General features: G+C 39.0%; 2 protein-coding genes across 5 annotated transcripts in view; one reads left to right on the top strand and one right to left on the bottom strand.

Annotated features, from left to right (window-relative positions):
• Positions 1-27,208, bottom strand: part of PDCL3 (phosducin like 3) — a 449,125-nt gene that overhangs the window by 242,954 nt on the left and 178,963 nt on the right. The window lies entirely within an intron of this gene.
• LONRF2 (LON peptidase N-terminal domain and ring finger 2) overlaps positions 1-27,208 on the top strand; it is a 48,110-nt gene that overhangs the window by 4,242 nt on the left and 16,660 nt on the right. The window contains exons 1-11 of one of the 4 annotated variants that reach the window (XM_050755095.1): positions 234-3,398; positions 5,786-5,827; positions 8,543-8,661; positions 14,403-14,525; positions 16,655-16,798; positions 17,402-17,603; positions 18,002-18,095; positions 18,371-18,485; positions 21,413-21,534; positions 22,538-22,696; positions 26,538-26,700. In XM_050755095.1, coding sequence (XP_050611052.1) covers positions 8,593-8,661; positions 14,403-14,525; positions 16,655-16,798; positions 17,402-17,603; positions 18,002-18,095; positions 18,371-18,485; positions 21,413-21,534; positions 22,538-22,696; positions 26,538-26,700 — 1,191 coding nt within the window. In that variant the 5' untranslated portion in view covers positions 234-3,398; positions 5,786-5,827; positions 8,543-8,592. Of the gene's footprint in view, positions 1-233; positions 8,662-14,402; positions 14,526-16,654; positions 16,799-17,401; positions 17,604-18,001; positions 18,096-18,370; positions 18,486-21,412; positions 21,535-22,537; positions 22,697-26,537; positions 26,701-27,208 lie in introns of those variants that run through there. The other 3 variants (XM_050755094.1, XM_050755093.1, XM_050755092.1) reach the window with 3 other exon arrangements.

The raw sequence follows: 27,208 nt of genomic DNA, 5'->3' as shown, positions 1-27,208 counted from the left end.
AGACAGGACATAGTTCCTTCGAAGGAATCATAGAAGACTGACAGTTGACTTTTAGACAAAATTATTAAAGCTAGAAGATAATGGAATAACGTCTTTAAAGTGCTGAAACAAAAAACAAAACCTAGCTGGAATTCATTACCCAGCTGAAAATATTTTTCACAAATAGAGACAAAATCAAGGTTCTTTAAACCAAAGAAGTAACTCAAGCTAAAGTATTTTATTGCCATCAGAATTACATTTCATAATATACTGAGGGGAAGTCTTCCGGCTAAAGGAAAAGTATCCATATGGATGCATGGAACTAATGCACAGACTAAAGAGTGCTAGAAGGTGTAACAATGTAAGACAATATTGACTATTTCAAATAACAATAATAATGTCTTGTGGTATTTGTAACATACATAAAAGTGAAGGATATGGCAATAGTACAAAGCCAGAATGGGCAAATACAGTTAAATTGTTGTATGGTTTATACACTGTTTTGGAGGTAGTAAAAGTACTAATTTAAAGTAGACTGCTAAATCAGGTTTGCATGTTCTGTTCTCTTGAGTAACCACCAATAGGAAGGTAAAATTAAAAAGCTGTAGTGAAATAGTAAAGTAATACTTGATTAATCCGAAAGAAAATGGGAGGGAAAAATAGAGCAGCAGAGAATAAGTGGGATAACTAGAAAAGAAATAGAAAAATGGGAATTTAATTTACATTAAATGTGAAGACCTGAATTTTGCATTTAAAAACTAAATGTTGGCAGACTGGATTAAGTGAATTATAGTTACATGCTGTTTACACACGAGGTAAACTTTAGGTGTAAGAACACAAAAAGGTTAAAATTAGTAGGATGGCAACAGAGACGGACAAAAAAAAAAAAAAAAAAAAAAAAAAAAAAAGGCCTGATATGGCAAAATGACTATGAGATAAAGTATTATTTAAGGCAAGGAATATCAGAAGAAATAAAGACATTTATGATGAATGAGTCAGTTCAACAGAAAAAATAATGTGTCATAATATTCCTAAATTTTTATGCACCTAACAACAAGTGTATACACACACACGTGGAGAGAACAAAAGGAGACAAAAGTGAAAGGGGAAATCACTGGAGATTTTGAACAAAACTTTTAGTAACTGATAAAGTAAGGATTGAAAAATAGGTAAGGATATAGGTACAACATACTGCAGCACTTTGATTTAATTAATATGTGTCTACAACTACTGCAAAAACACAGCCATTTAGGCTCCCATGACCATAGGCAGAGCATTGGAGTTGGCCTGTGGTTGCGTTTGCCAACTCCTGGATTAGGCCATGAAATCATAATAAATATTAAAAGATTGAAATCAGACTGTATATCTTCTTTAAATACTGTGGACTTAAACTAAAATTAAATAGCAGGTAAACAGAATTTTTTCAAATATTTTGAAATTAAGCAATATATTTTTATATAATGATGGGTAAAATGAATCGCAATGTAAAGCAGAAAATTTTCTAATTTTCTAGTAATTATTAGAATTATTAGAATTTCTAATAATTATTAGAAAATTTTCTTTTTTTTTTTTCTTTTGAGATGGAGTCTTGCTCTGTCGCCTAGGCTGGAGTGCAGTGGCGTAATCTCAGCTCACTGCAAGCTCTGCCTCCCAGGTTCACGCCATTCTCTTGCCTCAGCCTCCCCAGTAGCTGGGACTACAGGTACCCACCACCATGCCCGGCTAATTGTTTGTATTTTTAGTAGAGATGGGATTTCACCGTGTTAGCCAGGATGGTCTCGATCTCCTGACCTTGTGATCCACCTGCCTCGGCCTCCCAAAGTGCTGGGATTACATGTGTGAGCCACTGTGCCCGGCCAGGAAATTTTTCTAATTTACCTGAATGATAATGAAAATACAAATATCAAACACTATGGGATGCAGTGCAACAGTGCTTAGAGGGAAACTTCCTGTTTTAAGTGCCCATACTACAAAAGAACAGCTAATAGTGATCTCTAGGCTTCAATTTCAAGGTGCTAGAAAAAGAAAAGCAAATAGAATCCAAAGAGAGTACAGAGAAGGAAATAAAGGAGCCAAAATCAGTAACAAGACAGGAAAAATACAGCCCAATATTTCTTATGAATATAGTTGCAAAAATCCTAAACAAAATATTAGCAAACTGAATCCATTGATATCCTTAAAGAATATCACATCACTATCAAGCAGGTTAAGTTTTGTTTAGTCCTGGAAAATCAAGCAATGTAATTCACCATCTTTACAGAAAAAAGAAAAATGATATGATGCGTGTTAGCATCTCTCAGGAAACTACGAATAAAAGGGAACTTTCTTAATTTGTTAAAAGTCTATAAAAATGAGATAGCAGCTGTCATAATTAATGATGAAATAATGTTTTCCCATTGAATGAGAAGGTAACAATATTCTATTCTCACTGCCACTCAGCATTTCACTGGAGATTCTAGATAGCTATGTATTAAGATTGGAAAAATAAAAGATAAACAAAAAACTGTCATTATTTGTAGATGACCTGGCATACGTAGAAACTGCAGAAGAATGTATGAACTATTAGAAATTATAAATGATTTATCCAGATTGCTGCCTACAAGGTCAATATAGAGGTATCAAAGTTAACTATATACTTAGAAAAAAGCAAATAGGAAAAAAATTTTTAAACAATTTATATAAACAGATTCCTTGGAATAAATCCTGAAATGTCTGAAAGATGTTTAATACCTCTACACTGAAAATTTCATTTCAATACACTGAAAACATGAAACATTTCTGAGAGAAATTAAAGCAGACTTAAATGGATGGATATATCATTTTTTTCATGGATTGCAAAACTCAGTATTGGCAAGACGTGAGTTCTCTGCTGATTGAATGGTAAATTCAGTACAATCTCAGAGAAAATCCTAGCCAATGTTTTTGGTGGAAATTGATGAATGACCAAGGCAACAATGAAGAAAAAAAACCATGCTGGAGGATTTACACCAGCAGATACCAATACTTACTATAATGCTGCAGTAATTAGGACAGCATTGTATTGGCTTAAAAATAGACACATTGAAACTGACTCTCACATATACAGTTTCTTGATTTTCTACAAAGATGCTAATGGAATTCAACGGGGAGAAAAGAGTTGCTTTTCTATATGGAAAAAAAAACTTGAATACCTATCTCACATCATATAACAAAATTATAATTAAGTATCTAGGAGTCATAGGAGACCGTTTTCAAGGACTTGGGGTAGGCAGTTGTTTCTTAAATAAGACACAAAAAAGCATAACCATAAAACTTCTGTTCCTCAGAGGCCCCCAAAAGAGTGAGAAGGGGATGAGTATACAAATATCTTACTGAGACCTCTAATGCAGAATAAATAATGCCTATGATTCAAAAAGAAAAAGCCGATCTGTCTAAACACAGTAAGTACTCACTTAACACCATTGATAGAAACAACTTGAGCTGAAACTACGTAATACACAAAGAGTTAAACAGGTGCTTTTTAAAACTAGATCTCCAACTGAGCAATTAACATCTAAAAGACTGCACAAGATAATTAGTGCTCAAATGCAAATTAAAATGAAAATAAGTTAGTACATCCCCACCAGAGTAGCTGAAATGAAAAGAACTGGCAATAATTCATTTTTATTTGCAGCAATTGGAACTCTTAAATTACTGGTGGAAGCATAAGTTTGTGTGACAACTTAAGAAATATGTTTGGTAGCACCTGCTAGAGCAAAACTCATACAACCTCTGATGTGGCATTTATACTTTTGAGTATATTCCTAGATAAAAATGAATGCTTATGTCCATCAAAATATGTGTACAGGAATATTCATTACAGCTTTATTTATATATGCCAGAAACATTTGGGGAGCAGTTCAATTGTTCGTCACTAGTAGAATGAGTAAATAAATCAATCCTACAGTGTAATATTACACAGCGATTTTTAAATTTTATTGAAAGATTAATTTAAAAATATTACTGAGACATATAACAATATGAATGAATCTCACAGAATGATAATTTAGTGAGAAGTCAGATACAAAAAAAGTACATTCCATTTATAATTATCCATTTAGAGAAGTTAGAAAACTGGAAAAAGTAATCCAAAGTGACAGAGGTGAGAATGGTGGTTACCTTTAGCAGTGCACACTAAGTGGGATAGTGCACAAGGGAACCCGCTTAGGCCCTGGGGATGATTGGTGTGATGATGGCACGGGTGCATATGTAAGAGTTCAAGATACACACCTAAGATTTGTGGGCTTGACTCTGTAATTACAGTCTCCCATCAATTTGAATAAATAGGCTTTGAGGAGTATTGCCATTCTTTCTTTTCACAGGGAACACTACCCAGTTTTTATTACTTTATGTGTTTGTTTGTTTGTTTGTTTCTTTATTTGAAACTGGGTCTCACTCTGTCACCCAGGCTGGAGTGCAGTGGCACAGTCTTGGCTCACTGCAACCTCCACCTCTCAGGTTTAAGTGATTCTTGTGCTTCAGCCTCCCAAGTAGCTGGAATTACAGCCACGTGCCACCATGACTGACTAATTTTTTACTTTTAGTAGAGATGGGGTCTCGCCATGTTGGCCAGGCTGGTCTCAAACTTGTGACCTCAAGTGATCTGCCCACCTCGGCCTCCCAAGGTGTTGGGATTACAGGCATGAGCCACCATGCCTGGTTTATTTAACTCATTTAAAATAACATGTAATTCTCCATTTCTCACCACTGCACACATTTGACAAATTTTATAGCTGTAACCCTAGCTCCTAGTACAACAGTGGCTCTGGGTTGCAATTGGAAGACAGCCTTTGGTGAACCCTAAACACAGGTGTGGTAGACATCTCTTGTTTTCCTCTCAAAGCCTGGGTCGTAGGCTGCCCTCTTACGACTTTTCCCCATAGAGGGGTTAATTGGTGAACCTACTGAAATTTTGCATCAATTCCTTGGGCAGTACATATGTACGTTTTTCTTCCATATGTTTTGTCTCCACAAAGACTTTAAATGTGCACTTCCTCTTCTACTTATTTTTGAGTGATCCTTGGAGAATTCTTTTAGTTTTGTTAAGCCTAAGGTTTAATCCTTAGAAAATGTGTAGGCATTTATTTTATGTGTTTTAAAAGACTAAATTGTGAAGTGCTGTCCTCACAAATGTATCACCAAAAGGTGGAAGCCAACAGAGAAAACAGTTTGATTCATTCAGTGTCTAGATGAGAAGTGTTTGTTTTTTGGCCTTTTGGCTAAGATCAAGTGTAGATGGGAGGTGTGAATTTTATGAAATTTGGACTTCAGTTAAAGCACCCTTTAGAATGTGAGTAGAAACTTAAATATAAAAAAGAATGATTAAAAATAAATGTAAATGAAATGTATTTTTAACCCTGGAAGCTTTATCAAGATTAATTAAGCTAACACAAAGATAGTATAAGCAGAGGAATAATGAACAAGATATTAGTAAAACAGAAAAAAATTGACTTAGTTAACAGGTCAGAAACTGGTTCATTACAAAGACCATTAAGGGACAAATATTTGACAAATGTGTTGAAGAAAAAGCGAGGCATAAATACCATCAGGAATAAAGAAGCGTAATTGCGGATATAAAAGGATATTTACAAAAGATTTTAAAACTTATATAAAAAGGACAATTTTAAGTAAAATACAAATTATCAATATTTATCCCTGAAGAAGTAAAAGGCTGACATGAGCCTGTAAAAAAATGGTAATGCCCCTCAGGGATTCTCTTCTGCTGAAAAGGTGCTAAGGTCAAGCAAGTCCTTACAGCTCTCAATGACTGATTTCCATCTTATTTCAGATCATAGAAAAATGTGGGAAGATTTTCATCTCATTTAATAAGGTTAGTATAATCTTGGCACCACAATCAGGTAAAGCTCGCACAAGAAAAAAAAATGTATAGGCTAGTCTTACATATGTATATAGATGTCAAAATCCTAATTAAATTTCTTAGTAGTTTGAGTCCAGCAGTGTAATAAGAGTTAAGACCAAGAAGAGCTTATATTAGGGCCATAAGGATAATCCAGTACTAGAGAAATATTTCAGAGTAATTCACCACAACAGGTTGAAGGAGATAGACGATGTGTAATCTCTCAGATGCTGAAAGCAGTCTATAAAATTAACACCTACTTGTTATGAAGTCCTTACAGAAAACTAGGAATAGGAGAGAAATCACCTAACTGGATAAATATTTTCTCTCAGAAACTTACAACAAACATATTTTATGTTAAAACATTAGACACACGTTTTAAATTCAAGAATAAGAGAAAATGCTATCACTATTATTGCAATATGAGAGTATGAGAAAATAGGAGGTACAATGTATAAATACTAGAATGAAAAAGTCAGAGCGAATTGCGCATGACATTCTTGTTTAAAACATTCCAGAGAATCCATTGGCAGATTGGACTAACAAGAAACTTTAGCCAAGTGGAAACAGGATACGAGATCTCCATTCTTACACAGATTTGCAGCAGATATAACCCAAGCCTAAAAAACTATACTTCTAGGAGCACATTTTTTTTTGTAGATTTCCAAAAATCTCCAAAGGAGAATTGTATATTTCAAAATGCATTTAACTGTGCGTATGAGGCACTTTCACCAGTCTTTTGGTTGGAAATAATCTAATGACATGCTAAAAAGGCAGGTATCATGAGGATAATCTAATAGAATTCTATAATGTCTTCTCAGCAATTAAAATGCTCAATTTAAAATCATATGAATTGATGCCAGCATTTCAGAGTTACTATGCGCATTTTCAAAGATGAAATACATAAAATCTCGTGTTCAATCATAATTAACAGATGAATATTTTCAGTTGTTTTGATTATAGGAAACACTAACTTGGGAACTTAATTAAGAAAAATGTTATTCCCCAAACCAGAATTCCATTCTTTCATTAGTTTATCTGTATTCCAAAAAAGTACTTAAATTATTATCCTTACCATATTTTAAATTGCATCAATAAGAAATCTGTGAAAATTTGTTTTCCTTCTTGTTAAACAAATATCTATATAATATCTTTCCATTTGCCTCTTTGCCTGCAAAGCCTAAAATATTTACTATCTGGCCTGTTACAGAAAACAAGTTTCTGCCACCTGCTCTAGCCAGTTATCCATACCCAGCAATGTCTCTTTTAATAATTCAAATTGTATTCCTTAACTCTTGCTATTTCTTTCCACTTCTACTTTTTTCTTGTTATACCTTCTCTATGTGACGTATATGTGGTGATGACACATTTATAAGTAGTTACTTTTCACCATGTCTTGGTGTAATATCTTGATGCGTCAGTTCTTTGGTGCAGGCTTGCTCAGTTACCTACGTCAACTAAAAGGAAGCTAGTAGCATTTGGAAAGGACCAAGGGGATAATTTGAAAATAATCAAGGTTGAGGTTTTGGAGGAAACTGAAAACGTACATCAGGTAGAGGGATGAGAACACATGTTAGGAGCTCAGAAAATGTGTGGTTGAACTAAAATGCATAGCTGTAGCCCTCCTACAAGGATCGTAGGTAGGCGTAGGTAGAGTGAGCCAGGCCCCACAGTAAGGAAAAAGGCTGTGATGGTTCTGCCTTTCTGAGGTCTGGCTTCCTGCCTTTGCCATGGGACTCTGCCAAGTCAATACTTCGTAGACTGCAAGTCAGTTCAAAGAGAGAGCCAGTTTTGGCTTCTGTGTAGCTGGACTTAAGTCTGTGGCAGCGTGTGAGTCATTATCAGGACCTCTGCTCTTGAGGAATGCAGAGAAAGGAGTTTTTTTTTCTTTCTTCCCTTAAGAGAATGTACTCTAGGTACAATTATGGGGACAAATCAGCATCTACCAAGTTGTGTAGAAAAACAAATTATGGGCCAGGCACGGTGGCTCACACCTGTCATCCCAGCACTTTGGGAGGCTGAGGTGGGTGGATCACCTGAGGTCAGGAGTTTGAGACCAGCCTGGTCAACATGGTGAAACCCCATCTCTACTAAAAATACAAAAATTAGCCGAGCATGGTGGCTCATACCTGTAATCCCTGCTACTGGGGAGGCTGAGGCAAGAGAATTGCTCGAACCCAGGAGGCAGAGGTTGCAATGGGCCGAGATCACGCCATTGCACTTCAGCCTGGGCGACTGAGCGAGACTCGATGTCTGGGAAAAAAAAAAAATGTTTTACTTTTCTGTTTCTTAAACATGAATTTCCTTGCATACTTTCATAAAAAATTATTTTAAATCTCTTCTAAAAATACCTAGCTGTAGCAGTAAGAGGATTCAGCCGTTGCTGAATTTATTATTGGAGATGATGTAGCTTGTGTGTGTGTGTAGGAATACTCAGTGGTACTCTGTTTTTCTTGGTGCTTTTTCAAGTCTTGTTAATCTTCTTCCTGTTTTCCTGAGAGGAGCTGTCAAAAATATACTTCCCAAATAACTAAACTCTAAATATGATTGGAGGGAGCCATTCTTTCTTATTTCGTCTTTATACTTTATACGTATGTATATATACACTTTAATATATGGAATGACATTAAGATTGCTTGTTTTTAAATGCGGTCATTTTTATTGATTTGTGTTCCTCTTGTCTTTCAGCTCCTGATGATAATTCATTATTGCTGCTGCGGGCGGAGTTATATTTGACCATGAAGAACTATGAGCAAGCGTTCCAGGATGCCAGTGCAGTCTGTCAGAATGAACCTCTCTTGATTAAGGTATTTGTATGTGTTCGCTTTGGAGATAATCAATGTGAAGTTTATACCATTTTCTTAAAAATAAAAGTAAGATTATTGTGATCAGGTACCTGTAGACAAAGTATGTTTCCCTCAAATTACTGTAGCCTACATTTAGCAATCCTTACCTCATACTAAAGCAACCTGATTTAAAAGACTAAATCTCCAACTGAATTTAGCTGAGAAACATGAATTTTGATTACACTTAATAGATATTTAGCTGAATAATATGCTGCCTGCATTGAAAAAATATATAAATAAAATCAAATTTTATAAAGTTGTAAGTGAAGAAAAAAATATTTAAAATTGCAGCGTAAATAGGAAGATCACATAATGATCCTGGTTAGCTGTTGGATCCTAATATGCATATGAACAAATCAATGCTATTGGTGAAAGAGGTAACATTTTGTGTACATTTTACACTAATTTTAGTCTCTGTGTTTTGATTGGAAAGGTTTAATATTTCTCTCATGACAAAAAAAGAACTTTGCTGATCTAATAATGATAGCTTAAGTAGTATTTAAAGAAGTTTAAGAAGCCAAAGAATAAAAGCTTTTTCACGAATCTTTGAATGTTAAAGTTTTGAAGAGCTTGTGATGAAATTACCAGCTATAGCATGCTCTATTAGTCAGTGAATAATTAAAAATATTTATTCTGCTCTATTACTTTATATCACCTTTGTTTTAGAAACATTAAAGAGACATTAAGCCAGGTTAGTAGACAAGCTCTGGGAAGCCTGCCCTTTTCCCTCCCACCTGTTTTTTTTTTGTTTTTTTTTTTTTTTTTTGAGGTGGAGTCTCGCTCTGTCACCTAGGCTAGGCAATTCTCCTGCCTCAGCCTCCCGCGCAGCTGGGACTACAGGCACCTGCCACCACACCCAGCTAATTTTTTGTATTTTTTAGTAGAGACAGAGTTTCACTGTGTTAACCAGGCTGGTCTCAATCTCCTGACCTCGTGATCTGCCCACCTCGGCCTCCCAAAGTGCTGGGATTACAGGCATGAGCCACTGCGCCCGGCCTCCTTCCCATCTTTTAAAACGAATATTTTCAGGTTAGCTTGAGTGTCAAGTTCAACCTAGGAATAAGCCCAAGGATGGAAGCAGATATTTGTTGGACTAAGCTCAGAAATCTATTTTGTTGCTTGTTTGCTTCCCTATAAAAGAAGTTTAGACTCCAGTTTCGAATGCCTTTTCTCCTATGCCTTCATCCATTCTTCTTTAAAATTATGTTTTCAATTGACAAACAAAAATTTGTATAATTTATCAGGTGCAATATGTTGATTTGAAACATGTATACACTGAGAAATGGCAAATTCAAGTTAATTAACATATGCATTACCTCACATACCATTTTTGTGGTGAGAATACTTAAAATCTATTCTCTTAGCAGTTTTCAAGAATGCAATACATTATTATCGACCATATTCAACATATGGTATTGTAATAGATCTCTTGAACTTATTTCTCCTGTTTGACTGAAATTCTGTATCTTTTGACCGACATCTCCCCAGTTCCTCTCCCCTGCCACTCTTCTTCTGAGTTAATGTCTATCAGTAATGATCAAGCTTTAGTTATTATGAATTATAACTATTATTTCTGACTGACAGCAGCCCTGCATTGCCCTCTGACACTAGATTCCTCTCCATAGTATTATTCTTTGAGCTAAAAACTTGACAGTGTGTCTCTGACGAAAGATAGACTTAATTCCTACAGAGGTACGTGGCTAATTGTAACTTTTCAAGGGAGGAAGCAAATGAATATCTAGTGTATGAGGTGGTATGAGATGATGGCCATATCTGCAGGGTCTGTTGCAAACCTGTGGACCTCAGTTCTTGACAGACACCCAGTGAAGAGAAGCTTCAACCAAAACGTAGTTTAATAAGTAAGTTGAAGATAGTAAAAGATATATTCTAAGTTTATTATTATAAGTAAGGACTGGGGAAGAAGTGCTACTGGAAGGTAAGGCAAGGGGATGGGCAGTAAGTTCACTGAGGAGAAGACTAAGGTGGCTGAGTGTGATCAAGCTGAGATGGAAGCTGGTTTAGAACCAAGCACTTTGAGAAGCACTTTTAGACTCTCGGGGGAGTTGGGTTACAGCAGTGTGTCTTATTCAAGCAAAACTGCCCTTTCAAGCATCCAGTCATGGCTAATATTCATCATGGCTAATGATTCAAAGCTTTTGGAGCAACTGGAGATAAGCCATTGCCAGCAAAATATTTGCCCATTTGCAGAAATAGATACAGGCACATGATCAGTTTGATCTTACCCACACAGCAAACCTGTAAGACTTAAAATTACTTAAAAGCCAGTTAATTTATTCAGTTAATAAATATTTATTGACATTGTGGTATCAAAACTGCAAATCTTGATTGGGATTCTGAGCACATGTATGAAACACTTGAAACTTTACGTGAAGTTCTTTGTGCATAGAAGAAGGTATTATTTTCTCAGAACTTTTGATAATCGAAGCAAATTTAGACACTACTGAAACATGAAAGTTGGGGACTTTCACAAGGCCTGAAAGGGGCCCTAGCAACTTTGTATTCTTACTTTTGTACTTTTCCTGACCAGGTGCAGTGGCTCACACCTGTAATCCCAGAACTTTGGGAGGCTGAGGCGGAAGGATCACTTGAGGTCAGGAGTTCAAGACCAGCCTGGCCAACATGGTGAAACCCCACCTCTACTAAAAATACACACATACACACACACACACACACAAAATAGCCAGGAAAAAATTAGCCAGGCATGGTGGTGCACACCTGCAATCCCAGCTACTCTGGAGGCTGAGGCAGGAGAATCACTTGAACCTGCGAGGTGGAGGTTGCAGTGAGCCGAGATGGTGCCACTTCACTCCAGCCTGGGCGAGAGAGTGAGACTCCATCTCAAAAAATAATAATAATAACAATTTTGTACTTTTCCTTAAACAACTTTTCAAATGATGTAAGATTCAGGCTCCACCAAAGCAGAATCTTTTGTGATTCCGCTTTTGTGAAAGGAGAATAAGAACATGAGTCAAACCACATTTATTGTCAACGTAAGGTCCCATAGATGAATCCTGATTGTCTGAAGTGTATTTGAGACTTCAGGGAGCTCAGGGATGAAACTGCTGATTTGTTGTGTAGAATACTGATGTCTTTTGAAATGGCTGCTCTTCCCGAGAGCTGCAAGGTAAGCATGTGGTGAATAGACAGTTAGCAAACATGAGGAGACATGCTGGTGCTGGAGCTGGAACCTGGGCACCATCAGAAGAGTCATGGTATTTAAAACAGTGGAGAGACAAGTGCAGTAAGATAGGACCTGAAAATAGACCTTCACATTTACCCGTTAGTGGCTAGCAGTGTTCTGGAGAAATTTTAGTGCAGAAATAATAAAAATGACAGTAACAGGGGTAGTGGTTTACTTCTGGTAACAGTGAAGGAGTGAAGTAGTCGTGTGAATCCAGAGGGGAAAACAGTTATAAAAACTGGATGAAAAAAATAAAGACACTGTAAAGCCTCCAAAAACAGGAGCTGGAAGAGAGTTTCTAAAAAACCTGCGCCTGAAAGGGATGAGAATTGTGTGTGGGTTTTTTGTTGGTTTGTTTTTGGTTTTGTTTTTTTGGTCCCTGAGTTCTCTCTATCTCCACAGCTACAGCTGCAAAAAAACAGTACTGGGACAAGCACGCAGCATCACCACCTAAAAGGACCAGGAGTTCAGACTTCTAACAGAACAGCTGACAATTAGGGGAAATCCCTAAAAGCAGAGAAATCCCAGAGTGGATGATTCCCAACTCTGGCCAAATCCTGACTTCCAAATTTCATAGGCATCAGGGAGAACCACAAGGCTTAAAAAGGAGCTGTGGAGGCTGGGTGTGGTGGCTCACACCTATAATCCCAGCACTTTGGGAGGCTGAGGCAGGCAGATCACAAGGTCAGGAGTTAGAGACTAGCCTGGCCAATATGGTAAAACCCCATCTTTACTAAAATAAATAAATAAATAAATAAAATTAGCCACGCATGGTGGCATGCACCTGTAGTACCAGCTACTCAGGAGGCTGAGGCAGGAGACTCCCTTGAACCTGAGAGGCGGGGGTTGCAATGAGCCGAGATTGTATCACTGCACTCCAGTGAGAGAACAAGACTCTCACACACACAAAAAAAGAACAGTCAATTAAAATTGTCTCTGAGAGGGCCCAGATATTATATTTTCCACAAAGAATCTTTGAAGAAGCTATTATGAATTAGTTCAAAGAGTTAAATTGCAAAGAATTGAAGGAAAGTATGGTACCTTTGACTCAAGAGCAATCTCAACAGAGAGATGGAAACTGTAAAAAATGGAAATTCTGGCTGGATGTCATGGTTCATGCATCTATGCCCAGTGCTTTGGGAGGCTGAGGCAGGAGGATCACTTGAGGCCAGGAGTTCAAGACCAGCCTGGGAAACGTCGCAAGACCCCATCTCTACAAAAAGTTTAAAAATTAGCTAGGCAGGGTGGCATGTGCCTGTAGTCTGAGCTACTCAGGAGGCTGAGGCAGATTGTTTGAACCCAGGAGTTAAAGGTCACAGTGAGATGTGATCATGCCACTGCATTCCAGCCTGGGCAGCAGAGTGAGACCTTGTCTCTAAAAAAGAAAGAAAAAAGAAATTCTAGAAATAAAAATTATCAATGCTGAAATTTAAAATTTCTAGGTAGGCTTAATAACACATTATACATGGCAAAATAATCAGTGAAATTGAAGATAGATCTATAGAAACAGAAATTATTCAATGCAAAGAACAGAAAGAAAAAAGATTAAAGAAAAATGAAAAGAATCTTGGAAACTTGTGGGACAATATGAAGTGGTACAATATATGTGCAATTGGAATCCCAGAAGAAGACAGAAAATGTTTGGCAAGAAAAAAAAGAAGAAATAATGGGTGAAAAGTTTCCAAATTTAGTGGGAAACATTAATATTAGACCCGAGAAGGTGAATTCAAGTTATAAGCAATGATAAACTCAAATCATAATCAAATGGCTAGGCTGTAAGCCAAAGATAAAAGGAAAGTCTTAGAAGCAGTAAGAAAAATGACATGAAATGAGAATGAGAAAAATGACATACAGGGAGATAATATGGTTGTCATCTCATCTGAAACTGTGGAAGCTGGTTGACATTGGAACAACATATTCCAAGTACTAAGAGAAAGTCTTTCAACTATATGTAAACCAGTAAAAAAAGAAACAAAAATAGTATTTTTACAGATTTGAGAAAACATGGTATTCATAAGATGAAAAGAAAATGCCCTGGGAAATTACTGATCTGTATTGTATTTTGTTTACTTTTATTGGGGCGCTGAGTATATTATGATTTGTATTATAATTGGTTTTAGTCATGTCTGTCTTAGCTCATGAGACTGTAAACTCCTGGAAGGCAGGAAGATGGTAGTGACCTGTAATTGCTGAATGAATTTAAAGTGGATAGCCAGTTTTCTCCTCGCACATCCCTTAGAACTCCTTTGTGCAGTATATTTCAGGTATGGTAGCTCCTGTGTTCTGACTGTAGATTGTATTTATGAGCTATTGAAGTTTGCTAAGTTTCCAGGGTGGAGAGAGACAGAAGCAATAGAGTCATCCTTGGTGGGTTTTGTTTATTCTGTGTAATGTGAAGTTAAAACAAATTGTTTTAATAAATTTGTTCAGGGAAGTTTGTATTCAAGTATGTAATCATGCTGAGTTTTAAACATGTATACTTTGTCTTCGGTGAATCTAGGGACATCAAGTAAAAGCTCAGGCTCTTTCTGGATTGGGAAGAAGTAAGGAAGTGTTAAAGCAGTTTCTCTACTGCCTCGCTCTAAATCCTGAGTGTAACTCTATGAAGAAAGAAGCACAGAAGGTAAGAGTTCTGTTAAAGGACTTTCTCCTTCAGGTCTTGTTTATAGCCTTCATGTCCCTGCTGAGTAACCCTTGCCTGTGAAATAAACAAGAAATATAATTCTGAATGTGCGTGATGATGTGATAAAAAGCCCACGGCAATAATTATAAGGTTCATGCATTGGATAACTTCTAGGGAAACATTATATTTTGTCCCTGGGTAAAGCGGAGTGTTTCGTGAGACAGCATAAACATGCCTCGATTCTGTTGACATAAAGACACATGTGAGACAAGGCAAGGTTATTATAGTTTGTGTAGAAGCTTTATAAAAGACATTATGATATATGTAAAATGTATCAATTCGGCTCTATAGGGTGACCTGTGATTTTCACCAAAGCTTCACCAGCATAGTGCCGAAATATCTGCTCGTTTACCCAATCATCCGGTCGCACTGAATGTGGAAATCTATCCTGTTAAAAAGCTTATACGATGGTTACCTGGTATTTACTTAGCACTTCCAATGACCAGGAGTTTTTATGTTTTTCTGTTTATGCTTCCCTGTTTTAACTCTGTTTATTGTCAACTTCTACCATGTATTTACTCTGTAATTTTTACTTACCTGTCTAGTTCTATTTTCTGGAGCAACAGAAAATGAATCAGTTCTTCCTTGTACAATTCAAACCACATAAGATGTTTGAGAACAGCTGTTATCTTTGCCTTAATGTCACCTTGCGGGCCAAACATTCTTTTCTCACAGAGTGGCGTTTCTAAGATTTCCTCTTCTGGATGCGTTCTAATGTACCCTGTATTTTAGCATCTATATTTGACAGCCACGGTTGGTAAAATTTTACCTCCAGTTGTGTTCACATTAGGGGCATGTTTATTTTTAAGTACCTAGCTCATCTTTTTTTAAAATAGGAACTTTATAGCAATGTTGTTTTTTATCTTCTCTTGTGCAGTTGAATGGTGTTAGTCCTGTTCAGTTGTCCTGACAGTTGTTCAATTGACCAGTGTCACTCATTGGTTTTTGGCCATCATTTCAACTTATCTAAATAATCTTCAGCCTGCTGTTCAGCTATCCCTGCCTGCTTTGTCCTATATGGAAACTTCCTAAGAATCTTAAAACATGTCTCAACTGATTCTCATAACACTTTTCTGAGAAAGTCAGCCCAAGGTCAAAGAGGTCAAGCACATTCACCAAGGTTCCTAGACCAGGGTTTAGGTCTTGTGGGTTGTTGTCTACCTGGAGCTTTTTCAGACATGGTGTTTTCCCCTGGGCATTCTATGACTGAAAGATACCGTGTATCACAGAAGGTACCGAAAACAATGTTAGCCTGTTCACATGGAATGTGGCTCCATCTCCAGCAGCTCTGCTGAGGCTACTCAGAGCTGGGGCTGAGGACATTGATGACCCTGCTGAGGGTGGTGGTGTGCGTTGCTACAGGGCCATGGATTCTAGTGCATCCACCTTGAACCACGAGGAACAGTGGAGGGTGGAAGGAGTCTTCGTTTAGGTTTCAGTCACTCCTGTCTGCTTTCCTCAAACCTTGGATGCAGCTGAGGCCATGAGGACCACAGGACCATTTGAGTGTCTGCTAGAACTGGGTGTCAGCTAGAAAGCCTAACTGGCCATTGCTGTCCACCCTTCCCCTGCCCCCCCACCCCAATGCCGCTCCCTGGTTCTTGAACCACAATTATGGCCTTTCCCTCTCTCTTCCTTTAAAGTTCTTTACCTGGTGGCTCTTCTGGTTCTCATAAATAAAGCAGTTCTGTATAGTGACCTCAGCCCTGTGGGTGATCACAGCTTAGATTTAATTCAAAGCCCCCAGCAACCTTTACACTACCTTTCTCTCTTATCTGTGTGGCTTTTAGGGGAGATTTTATGTAGTGTGTAAGGACCAGGTAGAAGGAAGTGGTAATGCTTTTGTCATTGGGAAGTGTAAGACGGAAAGGAATTGGAAGCTAAAATAACAATACATTGACTCTGGTTTCAAAAATGTTTGGATTTTACAAGGTTGGCAGTTAAAATTATTCTTTTCACGTTTTAGGCTTATTTGGCCTCTTACTTTCCTCTGAATCTATAAGACATACTATATTTTCACAAAAGTGTTTTAAAATATATATTTTTTTCTTTTCTTGGCAATTTTGTAGGTAATGTGTGAAGTGCTGTTTTCAGCTACAGAAAATGTGCATGAAAATTTAACATCTTCCATCCAAAGCAAATTAAAGGCTCAGGGTCACAGCCACATGAATGCCCAGGCTCTGCTGGAAAAAGGGGATGCAGGGAGCTCGGAGGTATGACGGGCATGTGTTTGTCAGGATTCTCTTGATTAAGCTTTATGTAATTGCTTCCTTTTGAACAGTTACAGATTATTCACACATTATGGCATTACGTTAGTTAGACATATTTCTCAAGACCAGTTGTAGCTCCTTAACCTGGGAGTTGGAACTTTTACATGAAGTCTGTGGAAGTAATGAAAACGATTAAAGATCGAAAGAAGCTTTGGAACACCACCAAATCATGCAAAATGGCAGGAGACTTGAAGTTATTTTGGCTTGGAGAAAATAAAGCAACGGGATGATTTGAATATGACATATGATTTTATGTGTGTACGTGTGTGTGTGCGCGCGTGTGTGTGTAGACAGACAGACAGACAGACAGATTGCATATGAAGATAACTTTTCACTTTCCCAGCTCAGGAAGAAATTATCCTGTATTTTACTGTGGAAAGAATGAAGCTCATCTTAGAAATTAATAGATGAAACCAATTATGAAGGAAGAGTATAAGCCCCCCCCTTTTTTTTTCCAAAGATTTCTAGTACAGGCTACTGCATTCTTTTTATCTTATGCTATGATTTCTTTAATATTCAGGATTCCTTTTTTTCCTACTTAACCAGAATTCATCTGAGAAATCTGATATGCTTGGAAATACCAATTCTTCAGTTTTGTATTTTATACTGGGTCTACACTTTGAAGAGGATAAAAAGGCGTTAGAAAGCATCCTTCCAACAGCACCCAGCGCTGGCTTAAAGAGGCAGTTTCCAGATGACGTGGAGGATGCACCTGACCTGAACGCCCCTGGAAAAATTCCCAAGAAAGGTCAGTGAACTATTTTCATCAGGCAGTTCTGTGACTCCAAAGTGACAGAATGCTAGCTAGTATTCAATATATTTAAAAAATTTTTACACCATTTAATATTAGTAATGAAATGATTATATCAGCTCTAAGATTATAGAGCATTTTAGGTGTTTTATACTGCAAAGACTTCATAGTCAAAAATAGCAGAGAAAATTTAGCCAAAATTTTAAATTTTATTCATGCTTACCATCCAGATAAATTATTGCTATATGCTATTAACTGAACAGAAACTATTTCTGCCCAGTGTGATTTGTTACGTTGATACAACACGTTTGGTCCAGAGGAAATACATTTCTTGCATGGGTGTTGTTCAGGTGCTTAGGTGTTAATGACAGCGTTTTAAATTTTTTCACATTCAGATCTCTCACCTCAAAGGAGCCCAAACTCTGAGACAGAAGAAAGTCAGGGGCTCTCGCTTGATGTAACTGACTTTGAGTGTGCCCTCTGCATGAGGTAGGATGGTACAGAATCCATGCAACTGTTTTAAAACTTCAGCCTTTCTGAAATGTATACCAAAGTGTAATGGGCTTTTTATTATCAGGGAAACTATGGAGAGCTCAGTAATAGTTCATTTATCTTCTAAAGATTTGAGAGGATATAAAATGGCAGTGCATGCAAGTGTTTTCTAGAACAGTAAGGGGATTGCATAAGGAATCCTTCGAAAACCAATCCGTGATTTGAAAGTCTGTCCTGGACATTTCTGGCTGAAAACAGATATTTTGTTCCAGGTTGCTCTTTGAACCTGTCACTACGCCCTGTGGACACACATTTTGCCTAAAATGCCTTGAGCGCTGCCTTGACCATGCTCCACACTGTCCTTTGTGCAAAGACAAACTTTCAGAAGTAAGTACATTTTGGGAAATGACGGGACAGCTCCTCCTCTCATCCCTTGGTGGATGCTTATTCCCTGTCTTGCATTGCTTCCCCCGCCCAGTTGTTAAAGAAAGTGAGATTTCTCCAATCAAAGACAGGTCTTTTCTCATCTCTTTGATTGATCAAGAAATACACAAGGAAGGTTTACATGCAGAAATTGCTAAATGTTAAGGACATTTTTAGGTAGAAATTTTAGTTGAGATAGATTGAAAATAGCTCACATTATGAGCCCTTACATTACGTTCATTGTAAATGGTTGAGACATTGTCATGGTGCACTTAATGTGCTCCAGGAATTCTCTTTTTCATCTTGAGAGTTTTTCGTAGGATTGAAGACTTGATCATTTCTGACCACTGGTGAGTCCCTTTAGGGCTTTTACCAGTTGTCAGTTATTATTGTCTTTGGTCTGAAATCAAAACCAGTAAAAGTCGGGTTCCATGGGGAAGCTATTTAATGATATTTAGCCCCAATATAAACGATTAAATCCATTTACTTTAGGTATGGTAAATACAATGAAGAATATTTAAAAGCTGAAGACCTTCTGATCAATTTCTGAAATAGTGAATCCATGTCAGCTGTATTGGGCTGTGGTCCCATTAGCACCATTAACTTTCTATGGAGCAAGTCATATAACATCTTAAGGAGATGGGGAGCATCTTCCTTTGTTTTGCATTCATTAAATGAGACTGATAATATTGCCTTAATTACTTTCCAGAGATTAAATTTATTGAATGCATTTTAAGTAGGATAAAGTTTTTTTTCTTTTTACAAATGTACAGTAAAATTTATTCTTTAAATCTGATGTGATAAGAGGAGATATTATACTTAAGTGAAGTTTTAAATAATTATAACCTTGAAAATTTACTGCCAAAACATTTTTAAAATAACTAGTTACAACTGAAACCATTTTCTAAAACATTATATGTGCATACTTGCTTTATTAAATTGCATGCATACTGAATCTTTTTAAAGTCTTCAGAGTTCTCATAAACATCAATTATTGTGCTGTGCACTGTGTGTCACGGTGGTGGCTGTGTTCTGAGTCTGCAGAGCTGTTTCCTTGGTGGCCCCTGTGCAGTTTTCCTCCAGGCATTTGCTGTCTCTTCTTGCTAGTAGATGCATTGGACCCATTGCCTCTTGTTCTGGTGCCTGCCTGGGCCAGAACAGGTCGTCTGTTCTTATAAGAATAAAATGCATGTATGTGTGAGCCCTGTTTACAACACAGACCTTACTCACTTCCGTTTCAATGCTGCCTTGTAGGGGGCTGAGTGAAGAAGTGATAGCTGGAGGTTGGCGCTAGAATAGAAGCTGCTTAAGTACTGAGGCTTTCTGTGACCTGTTTTCCCTGTATTTCCAGGGACCAGCACATTCACCAGACTTTAGAAGTCTTTGTTGAATGAATGAATGAATGATTACATGCAAACTATACATGGATTACTAATGTTCCAGAAATTAGAAATTAGAATACTATAAAATGAAATAAAATCCAAAATTATAGTTTCGTCTTTCTTCAATGCAGAAGTCACATCATGTGCATAGGTGACTTTGCACGCACTACCAGGGACTTGAATCATCAATTGTATATGAATCTACAGAACCCTTGGTTAGCATCATGCCAAGTAGAACACATTTTATTATATTACTCTTCAATAAAAGGACGTCATAAACCATTTATTAAATACCTATGTCATATAATAATGACAATTATAAAGCAGTTTTGTGAATGAGGTGATAGCGTGTTTCTCTACCAGTTACCCTGTGATGGTGGTTCTCAAACGTAGGCGTTTCCAAAGTTTGAACTCCTGGTTCCCAGTCAGTCACAGCAATACATGTAGTTTGTTTCACACCAGCTATAGGGAAACCTGACAGTATGCGAAGGACTCACCCAGCCATCGTGTGTTGGAAATACGTGGAGCCGTACCAAGCCCAGAAATACAGCAGGCCACCAAAGAAAGAGCAGAGCCCTGAAGCTCGCCAGGCCTGGGGTCCTTGTGTGCCATGGGGGCTCAGCACTGACCCCCTTACCCTTTCTGAATCACAGCTTTATGAGCACAATAGAGAGAACAACCATAGTATTATACTGTTTTCAGGACCGATAAAGCACCTGCAATGGTCCTGATGTGTATCAGAATGTCAGTGAAAAGAGCTACTATATGCTAGTATACATGCCTGCAATAAAACAGTGCAGCCTACCGAACTACTACTCTGTGTGTACACATGCACACGCACATACACGCACACACAGAGTAGTAGTTCAGCCACACTGTGGCCCTTCTACCCACTGATCCCAGCACTTTCTTGTTCAGTCTCCTTCCACCTTTCCCTCACATCCAGCTTTAATCTATGGTCCCTCACTCTCTTTCTCAATCCAAAGAAAGTCAACTTTTGCCTTTTGCATGCATCCTGAGTAACACAACAAAGCTAGAAAAAAACACAACGTTGAGACGATTGGTGTCAGTTTAAATTAACAATTTTAAGTCTTAGACTCAAAACATGAGTAATCATTCTTACCTTCTTTCTCTAGTAGTTCCAGTTCTTCACTCTCCAAGCTGATCATTGCAAAAGTCTCTCCACTCCCAACATGCCCTGCTTCACTCCCTCCCCTCTCACCAACATCAGGGCACTTGGTTGAAAATGTAGATGCTGTCAAGATTGAGTTGCCTCATCCTTTGCCCAGGTGAACGCCTCCTCCTGGCCTTTTCTCACAGCGGAGGGGCTGTCCGGGCTCCTGCCACAGACTGGCCCGCCTCCCTCTCCATCCCTGTTTCTTCTTACCTGCTCAGAGATCCTAGCCGCCACCTCTTTGTTCACCTTTTGACTCACGGAAGCTTCATCCTTTCGAGTCAGTTACCATACAGTATCATTTGACTATTTTTGTTTGTTTGTTTTTGTTGAAGTTATTGGCAAGCAGGAACTTTAACATAACTGTTCTGGCCGAAGAATTAATATTTCGATATTTGCCGGATGAATTGTCTGATAGGAAGAGAATTTATGATGAAGAAATGTCAGAACTGTCAAAGTAAGTGCTCATGTTGTGTGTCCTTGGTCTTAAGTTCAGATTGAACTTTGTCAACTTCAGCTTCACCTCAGATTTTCTTTTCATGGCAGAGAACTCTCTTGGCGTGTAAATGGAAACAAATGTTAGTTGTAAAGTATTTTTGGAAATATAATTGCAAGAAGTTATAAGAATTTTTTTCTTTTTTAATAAGGTATTTTTACAGTGTTTTAACAAAATTATATAGTTGCTTTTTGTATGTAAATAAGTGATACTGAATTTTTCAGGATTTAAAAAGCAAAGAAGGCTGGGCACAGTGGCTCATGCCTATAATATTAGCATTTTGGGAGGATTGCCTGAGCTTAGGAGTTCAAGACCAACCTAGTCAACATAGCAAGACCCCATCTCTGTATTTAAAAAATATTTAAAAATAAATAAAAGGCAAATAATATAAATGTATTTGTTACTGATGAACTGTACACTTAAGAATAGTAAATTATATATTTTACCTCAAAAATTGTTTTAATGTAATATCTGCAAAATGGAGTAAAGTGAAGCACAGTTTTAAAAAGTAGAGAGAATGAGAACTAATACCCAGGATTGCGAATCACGACAGGCTTGACAGTTTTCATCTTTTAAAATGGCAAAAGTTTTGTATTTTAGTAGCGATCTTATCACTCTTCCACTCTTCTATTTAAAACTCATTGCCTTTGAGTACTATGCAGTTTTTGCTTTTATTATAATTTTTATAGAGTGCTTAAAAGGTATAACTTTTCCAAGCAAAGTAATATAATTCAGCATCTTCTCCTTTCTCAAGTTAAATAAGACAGATTGGTCAGGAAACCTGGGTGAGCAGAGAATTTTCATGTGCTATAGTCCTTGGCTTTCTTGTCCCTCTTAGCCTGAGGGTTTTCTTTTGTAGAGGGGAGAACTGAGGTTGGCTGGCTTTTGCTGTTTTGGTGGCCAGTACTACCCTCTGATCTAACAGCTCATGTATCTGAGGTAACATGTCCCCTTACTTCTGCAGTCTGACCAGAGACGTCCCCATCTTTGTGTGTGCCATGGCCTTCCCCACGGTCCCATGTCCACTCCACGTCTTTGAGCCCCGCTATCGGCTTATGATAAGAAGATGCATGGAAACTGGCACCAAGCGGTTTGGCATGTGTCTATCTGCTGAGCACGCAGGGTAAGAACTGTCAGCATTCAAAGGGTCCTAATGAAGGGCAACGTTTGACGTTTTTCTTGCAGAATGATTTAGGCTGATGCTTGAAAACCTCCAGTGACTCCCATTACATAGCAAAGTCCAAGTTCAAGTGACTCCCATTACATAGCAAAGTCCAAGTTCAAGGCTGCCCACAATGCGGTCCCATCCCTTCTTTCTAGCCTCACTGCCCACCTCTTACTTTCAAGCTAGTCCACTGCCGTGCTACTTGCCCTTCTCTTGTGACACCTCATGCTTCCAAACCTCCATGCTTCCCTCTGCCTGCAATTTTCTTTATCCTCATTTATATACAAACAAATCTAGTCCAACTTTTGAGGTCTAGAAAAATTGCGGCTGGGCTTGGTGGCTCACATTTGTAATCCCAGCATGTTGGGAGGCGAGGGTGAGAGAATCGCTTGAGCCCAGGAGTTGGAGACCAGCTTAGGCAGCATAGGGAGACCCCATCTCTACAAAAAAAATTAAAAAAGAAAAATGTCTATATCCTGCACAAAGCTTTTTCTCTGTCTCTACAGCCAAATCATTTTCAGTCTCACAAAAACGCACTATGGTTGGTTTTCCCCTCCCCTCGTTTCACGTCTTTGTCCAGAGAGGGTGTTGCAGTCCAGCAGGTTGTTCCCCTCTGTAGACTGATTTGGGGACTCAGGACCCTCCATCCCTTAGGGCCTTGTCAGCCCTACATGGTCATGATGAGGTCACTGCATCCAAGTGCTAACTGTGGAGGAGGCGCACGTGCTCTTAAAGGACTCTGGAGAAAGGGGGCTGCCTCCTGTTCACACCTGCTGCAGAGGAGCCTAGCAAATAGAGTCCACCCACGTGCCCAGGAAGAAGAGGAGACTGCATTTTTAGGGCCACTCAGAATTTTCTACCATAAATACCTAGGGACAGAGCTTTTTAAAATATGTATAGGACCTTTATGGAGAAAATTCTGAAACTTGAAAGATATTCAAGAAGTTCTGAATCAATGGAGAGAAATGCCATGTCTGTTGGTGCAGAGACTCGATGTCGTAGAGATTCCGTATCTACCCAGTTCCCCAAATCTAGAGTAATTTCTGTCAACATCTCCAGGAGGCTTCTTCATGGACTTGCTCAAGCTGATTTTAGAATCCGTGTGGAAAAGCAAAAGGCCAAGCCCAGATCTGGCTGAACAAACAGGAGAACATTCCTATAATATCAAGTTTACAAGCCTTAGTAAGTAGACCAATGAAACAATAAGGTAGAGATCAGAAACAGGTCCACTCGTATATGGACGCCAAATTTATAGACAATTGTATGAGAAAAGACAAACTACTCAATAAAGGGTGCCCAGAAAATTAGTGGATAGTCCAAATGAGAGGGGAGAAGAAAATTTTACTTTATGCCATAAATAAAAAATAACACATTTGTATTCCTAATGTGAAATGTGAAAAACAAAATATAAAAACATTTAAGAGGAAATATTGGGGACCGCCTTTATAATTTGGAATGGGGAAAGATTTTTTATACCAGGTGCTGAGAATACATAAAAGAGGGAGAGATTAGTAAATTAGCATATATTAAAATTTGATTCATCTAAAGTCAGCACAGTGAAAAAATAAGCTATAAGAGTTCCACGTGCACTGAGAATATAGAACCCTGAAAAGAATGTTATTCCCATCCAAACAACAAGAAAAACAAGAAAAAGCAGATAAACCACAGAACATACACTCCTTGAAGCCATCAGAGAGTGGAGGTTGCTCAGGGTAACCAAACAAGATCCTACTGGGAGAGAGTAGGCAGAGCCCAGGAAGAGACATAAAAGCGTGTAGGAAGAATTCAGCTATTTTTTTTTTTTAAACAAATTGCCAATGACCTTGTGTGGGCTGGCATCAGAGTGCAGGTCTGGAGAGCTACACTCACAAAGGGAGTCTGCATCACACACAGGCTCTTAACCACAGATAAGAGGCTCCTTGGTGAGTCATGCCCTGCAGCGAGGCAGGCTTGGAGGAGCTGACATTTATTTGGAGGCCTCTGCTGGTTGCTGGGGGCATTCAGTCCTCCCTTGAAGAGGAATCTTCAGGGCGCCTCCAGGTTCCCCACGCTGTGAATGAGATCATCCTGTTAGATACCAGGAACAGCGAGTTAAGAGAGAGTTTTATTAAGTGTATAAGTAGAGGCATCCAGGTGGCAGTTTGAATCATTGCTGCTCTTTAGTTTGAGGGATGTGTAGTAAAGCTGCTCACCATGAGGACTTTAGAATCACACTGCCATGAATTCTCATTTCGGCTCTGAATCTCCCTGTGGCCTTAGAGAAGTTAATTCCTCTGAGCCTCCGTGTTGTGTGGGCTTGAATTCGTATATATTATAAACTGCTGTGTGTGGTGCTTGGCACGTGGTAGCGTGAGAATATCACTGGGTTACGGGTGATAGTTACAATCAGAGTGTGGGTAAGAGCTGGGGAGAGCTTTGGAATGAGAATAGCCATATCCTAGAGCACCATTCTGGGTAGTACGGAGCAGCAGGGACATGCAGAGGTAGGGGCTGTGAAGGGCTGGGCTGGTTAGAGAGGGTGCAGGAGAGCAGAGGCATTGGCTCAGCAACAGTCTGCAGGGCCGTGCCTTAGGGAGGTCAGACAGGAGCCTGTCCAGTGATCTGAGCAATTCAGAGGGCATCTCTGACTACTTTTGGAGGCATTTTAATGGAACGGTAGGATATGGAGGAGTGAAGGGGAGGCAAGGAGATGAAGGCAGTGGCCGGGGACTGCTTTCCACAGCACTTTGGTTGGGGAGGGCAGAGCTGGCAGAATTGGAATGAGGTGAAGACCTTGTGGGCAAAGGCAGGAGGGAGGAGGAGCTGAGTGCCTTTGAAGGTGGAGGACTTGCTGCCCCAGCAACCAGCACCAGCAGAGGCTTCCAAATAAACGTCAGCTCATCCACGCCTGCCTCACTGCAGGACATGACTCACCAAGGAGCCTCTTATCTGTGATTAAGAGCCTGTGTGTGATGCAAACTCCCTTTGTGAATGTAGCTCTCCAGACCTGCACTCTGATGCCAGCCCACACAAGGTCATTGGCAATTTGTTTAAAAAAAAAAAATAGCTGAATTCTTCCTACACGCTTTTATGTCTCTTCCTGGGCTCTGCCTACTCTTTCCCTGTGGGATCTTTGTTTGGTTACCCTGGGCAATCTCCACTCTCTGATGGCTTCAAGAGACATATGTTTTGTGGTTTATCTGGTTTTTCTTGTTGTTTTTCACACTCTTTTTAGTGTTCTGTATTCTCAGTGCACGTGGAACTCCTATAGCTTGTGTTTTCACTTTGTTGACTTTTGATGAATCAAGTTTTAAGTGTGGGCTTGAATGCATATGTATTATAAACTGTTCCATGCGGTACTTGGCACGTGGTAGCATGAGAATATCACTAGGATAAGGGTGATAGTTACAGAGTGTGGGTAAGAGCTGGGGAGAGCTTTGGAAAGCCGAGTGTGTGCATGGCACCAGCTGGGCAGTCCTGATGTTGCCCCGCCAAGGTGGCTGAGGAGCCACATTTGAGATTTCATCTCTTCCCATCTCTCGAGTCCTTCCCAAAACACTAGCCCGTTGGAACTGCTAAGGCACAAGTCCTGTCTCACCCGGAGCCCTTCCCCTGCAGCCACCATCACCACTATATTTAGCGTCTAACACAAGCGACCATGTGCACGTGTCTCTCAGCGACAGTAACCTTGCTGGTCTGATGTGGAGACACCGTTTTGTGTGGCTTTGTATTCCTTTTAAAAGCAAACCCTCATCCAGGGAAAACTAAAGGCCCCCTGCCTTTTAAAAATCACAGTCATTTCTCCCAACCGTCTCTTCAGGCTTTCAGAATATGGATGCATGCTGGAGATTAAGGACGTGAAAACGTTTCCCGATGGAAGTTCTGTTGTAGACGCGATTGGCGTCAGTCGGTTCCGAGTGCTTAGCCACCGTCACAGAGACGGCTATAACACAGCGGACATTGAGTATCTTGAAGATGAAAAGGTAAGGCTTATTGTACTGGTGTATTTTGTAGAGGTCTGTCCTCTTGTTTCCCTCTTGCGTTGTGGAAAAGCTTTGTCAAACTTGTACTGACAATATTACTTAAGTCCTTAATTCGTCACTTACATTTGTTTGTTTGTTTGTTTGTTTTTGAGTCAAGGTCTCGTTCTGTCGTGCAGGCCAGAGTGCAGCAGCATGATCTCAGCTCGCTGCAGCCTTGACCTCCCGGGCTCAAACGATCCTCCTGCTTTAGCCTCCCCAGTAGCTGGGACCATAGGTGCACACTACCATACGTGGCTAATTAAAAAAATTTTTTTTGTTGAAACAGAGTCTCCCTGTGTTTCCCAAGCTGGTCTCAAACTCCTGGACTCAAGCAGTCCTCCCACCTCGGCCAAAGCGTAGTAGTCCCAAAGCGCATGAGCCATTGCCTTCGGCAGTTATTTATTTTCTCAGTGGATTTTTACCTGAGCTGGGAGCTAGTACAGAAATCTCCTTTAAAAAAAATGATCTG

The sequence above is a fragment of the Macaca thibetana genome, chromosome 13, assembly GCF_024542745.1.
Source record: "Macaca thibetana thibetana isolate TM-01 chromosome 13, ASM2454274v1, whole genome shotgun sequence".
Classification (NCBI taxonomy): Eukaryota; Metazoa; Chordata; class Mammalia; order Primates; family Cercopithecidae; genus Macaca; species Macaca thibetana.
Note: the sequence above shows the minus strand (reverse complement) of the source record. Positions and strands in the feature narration are given on the sequence as shown.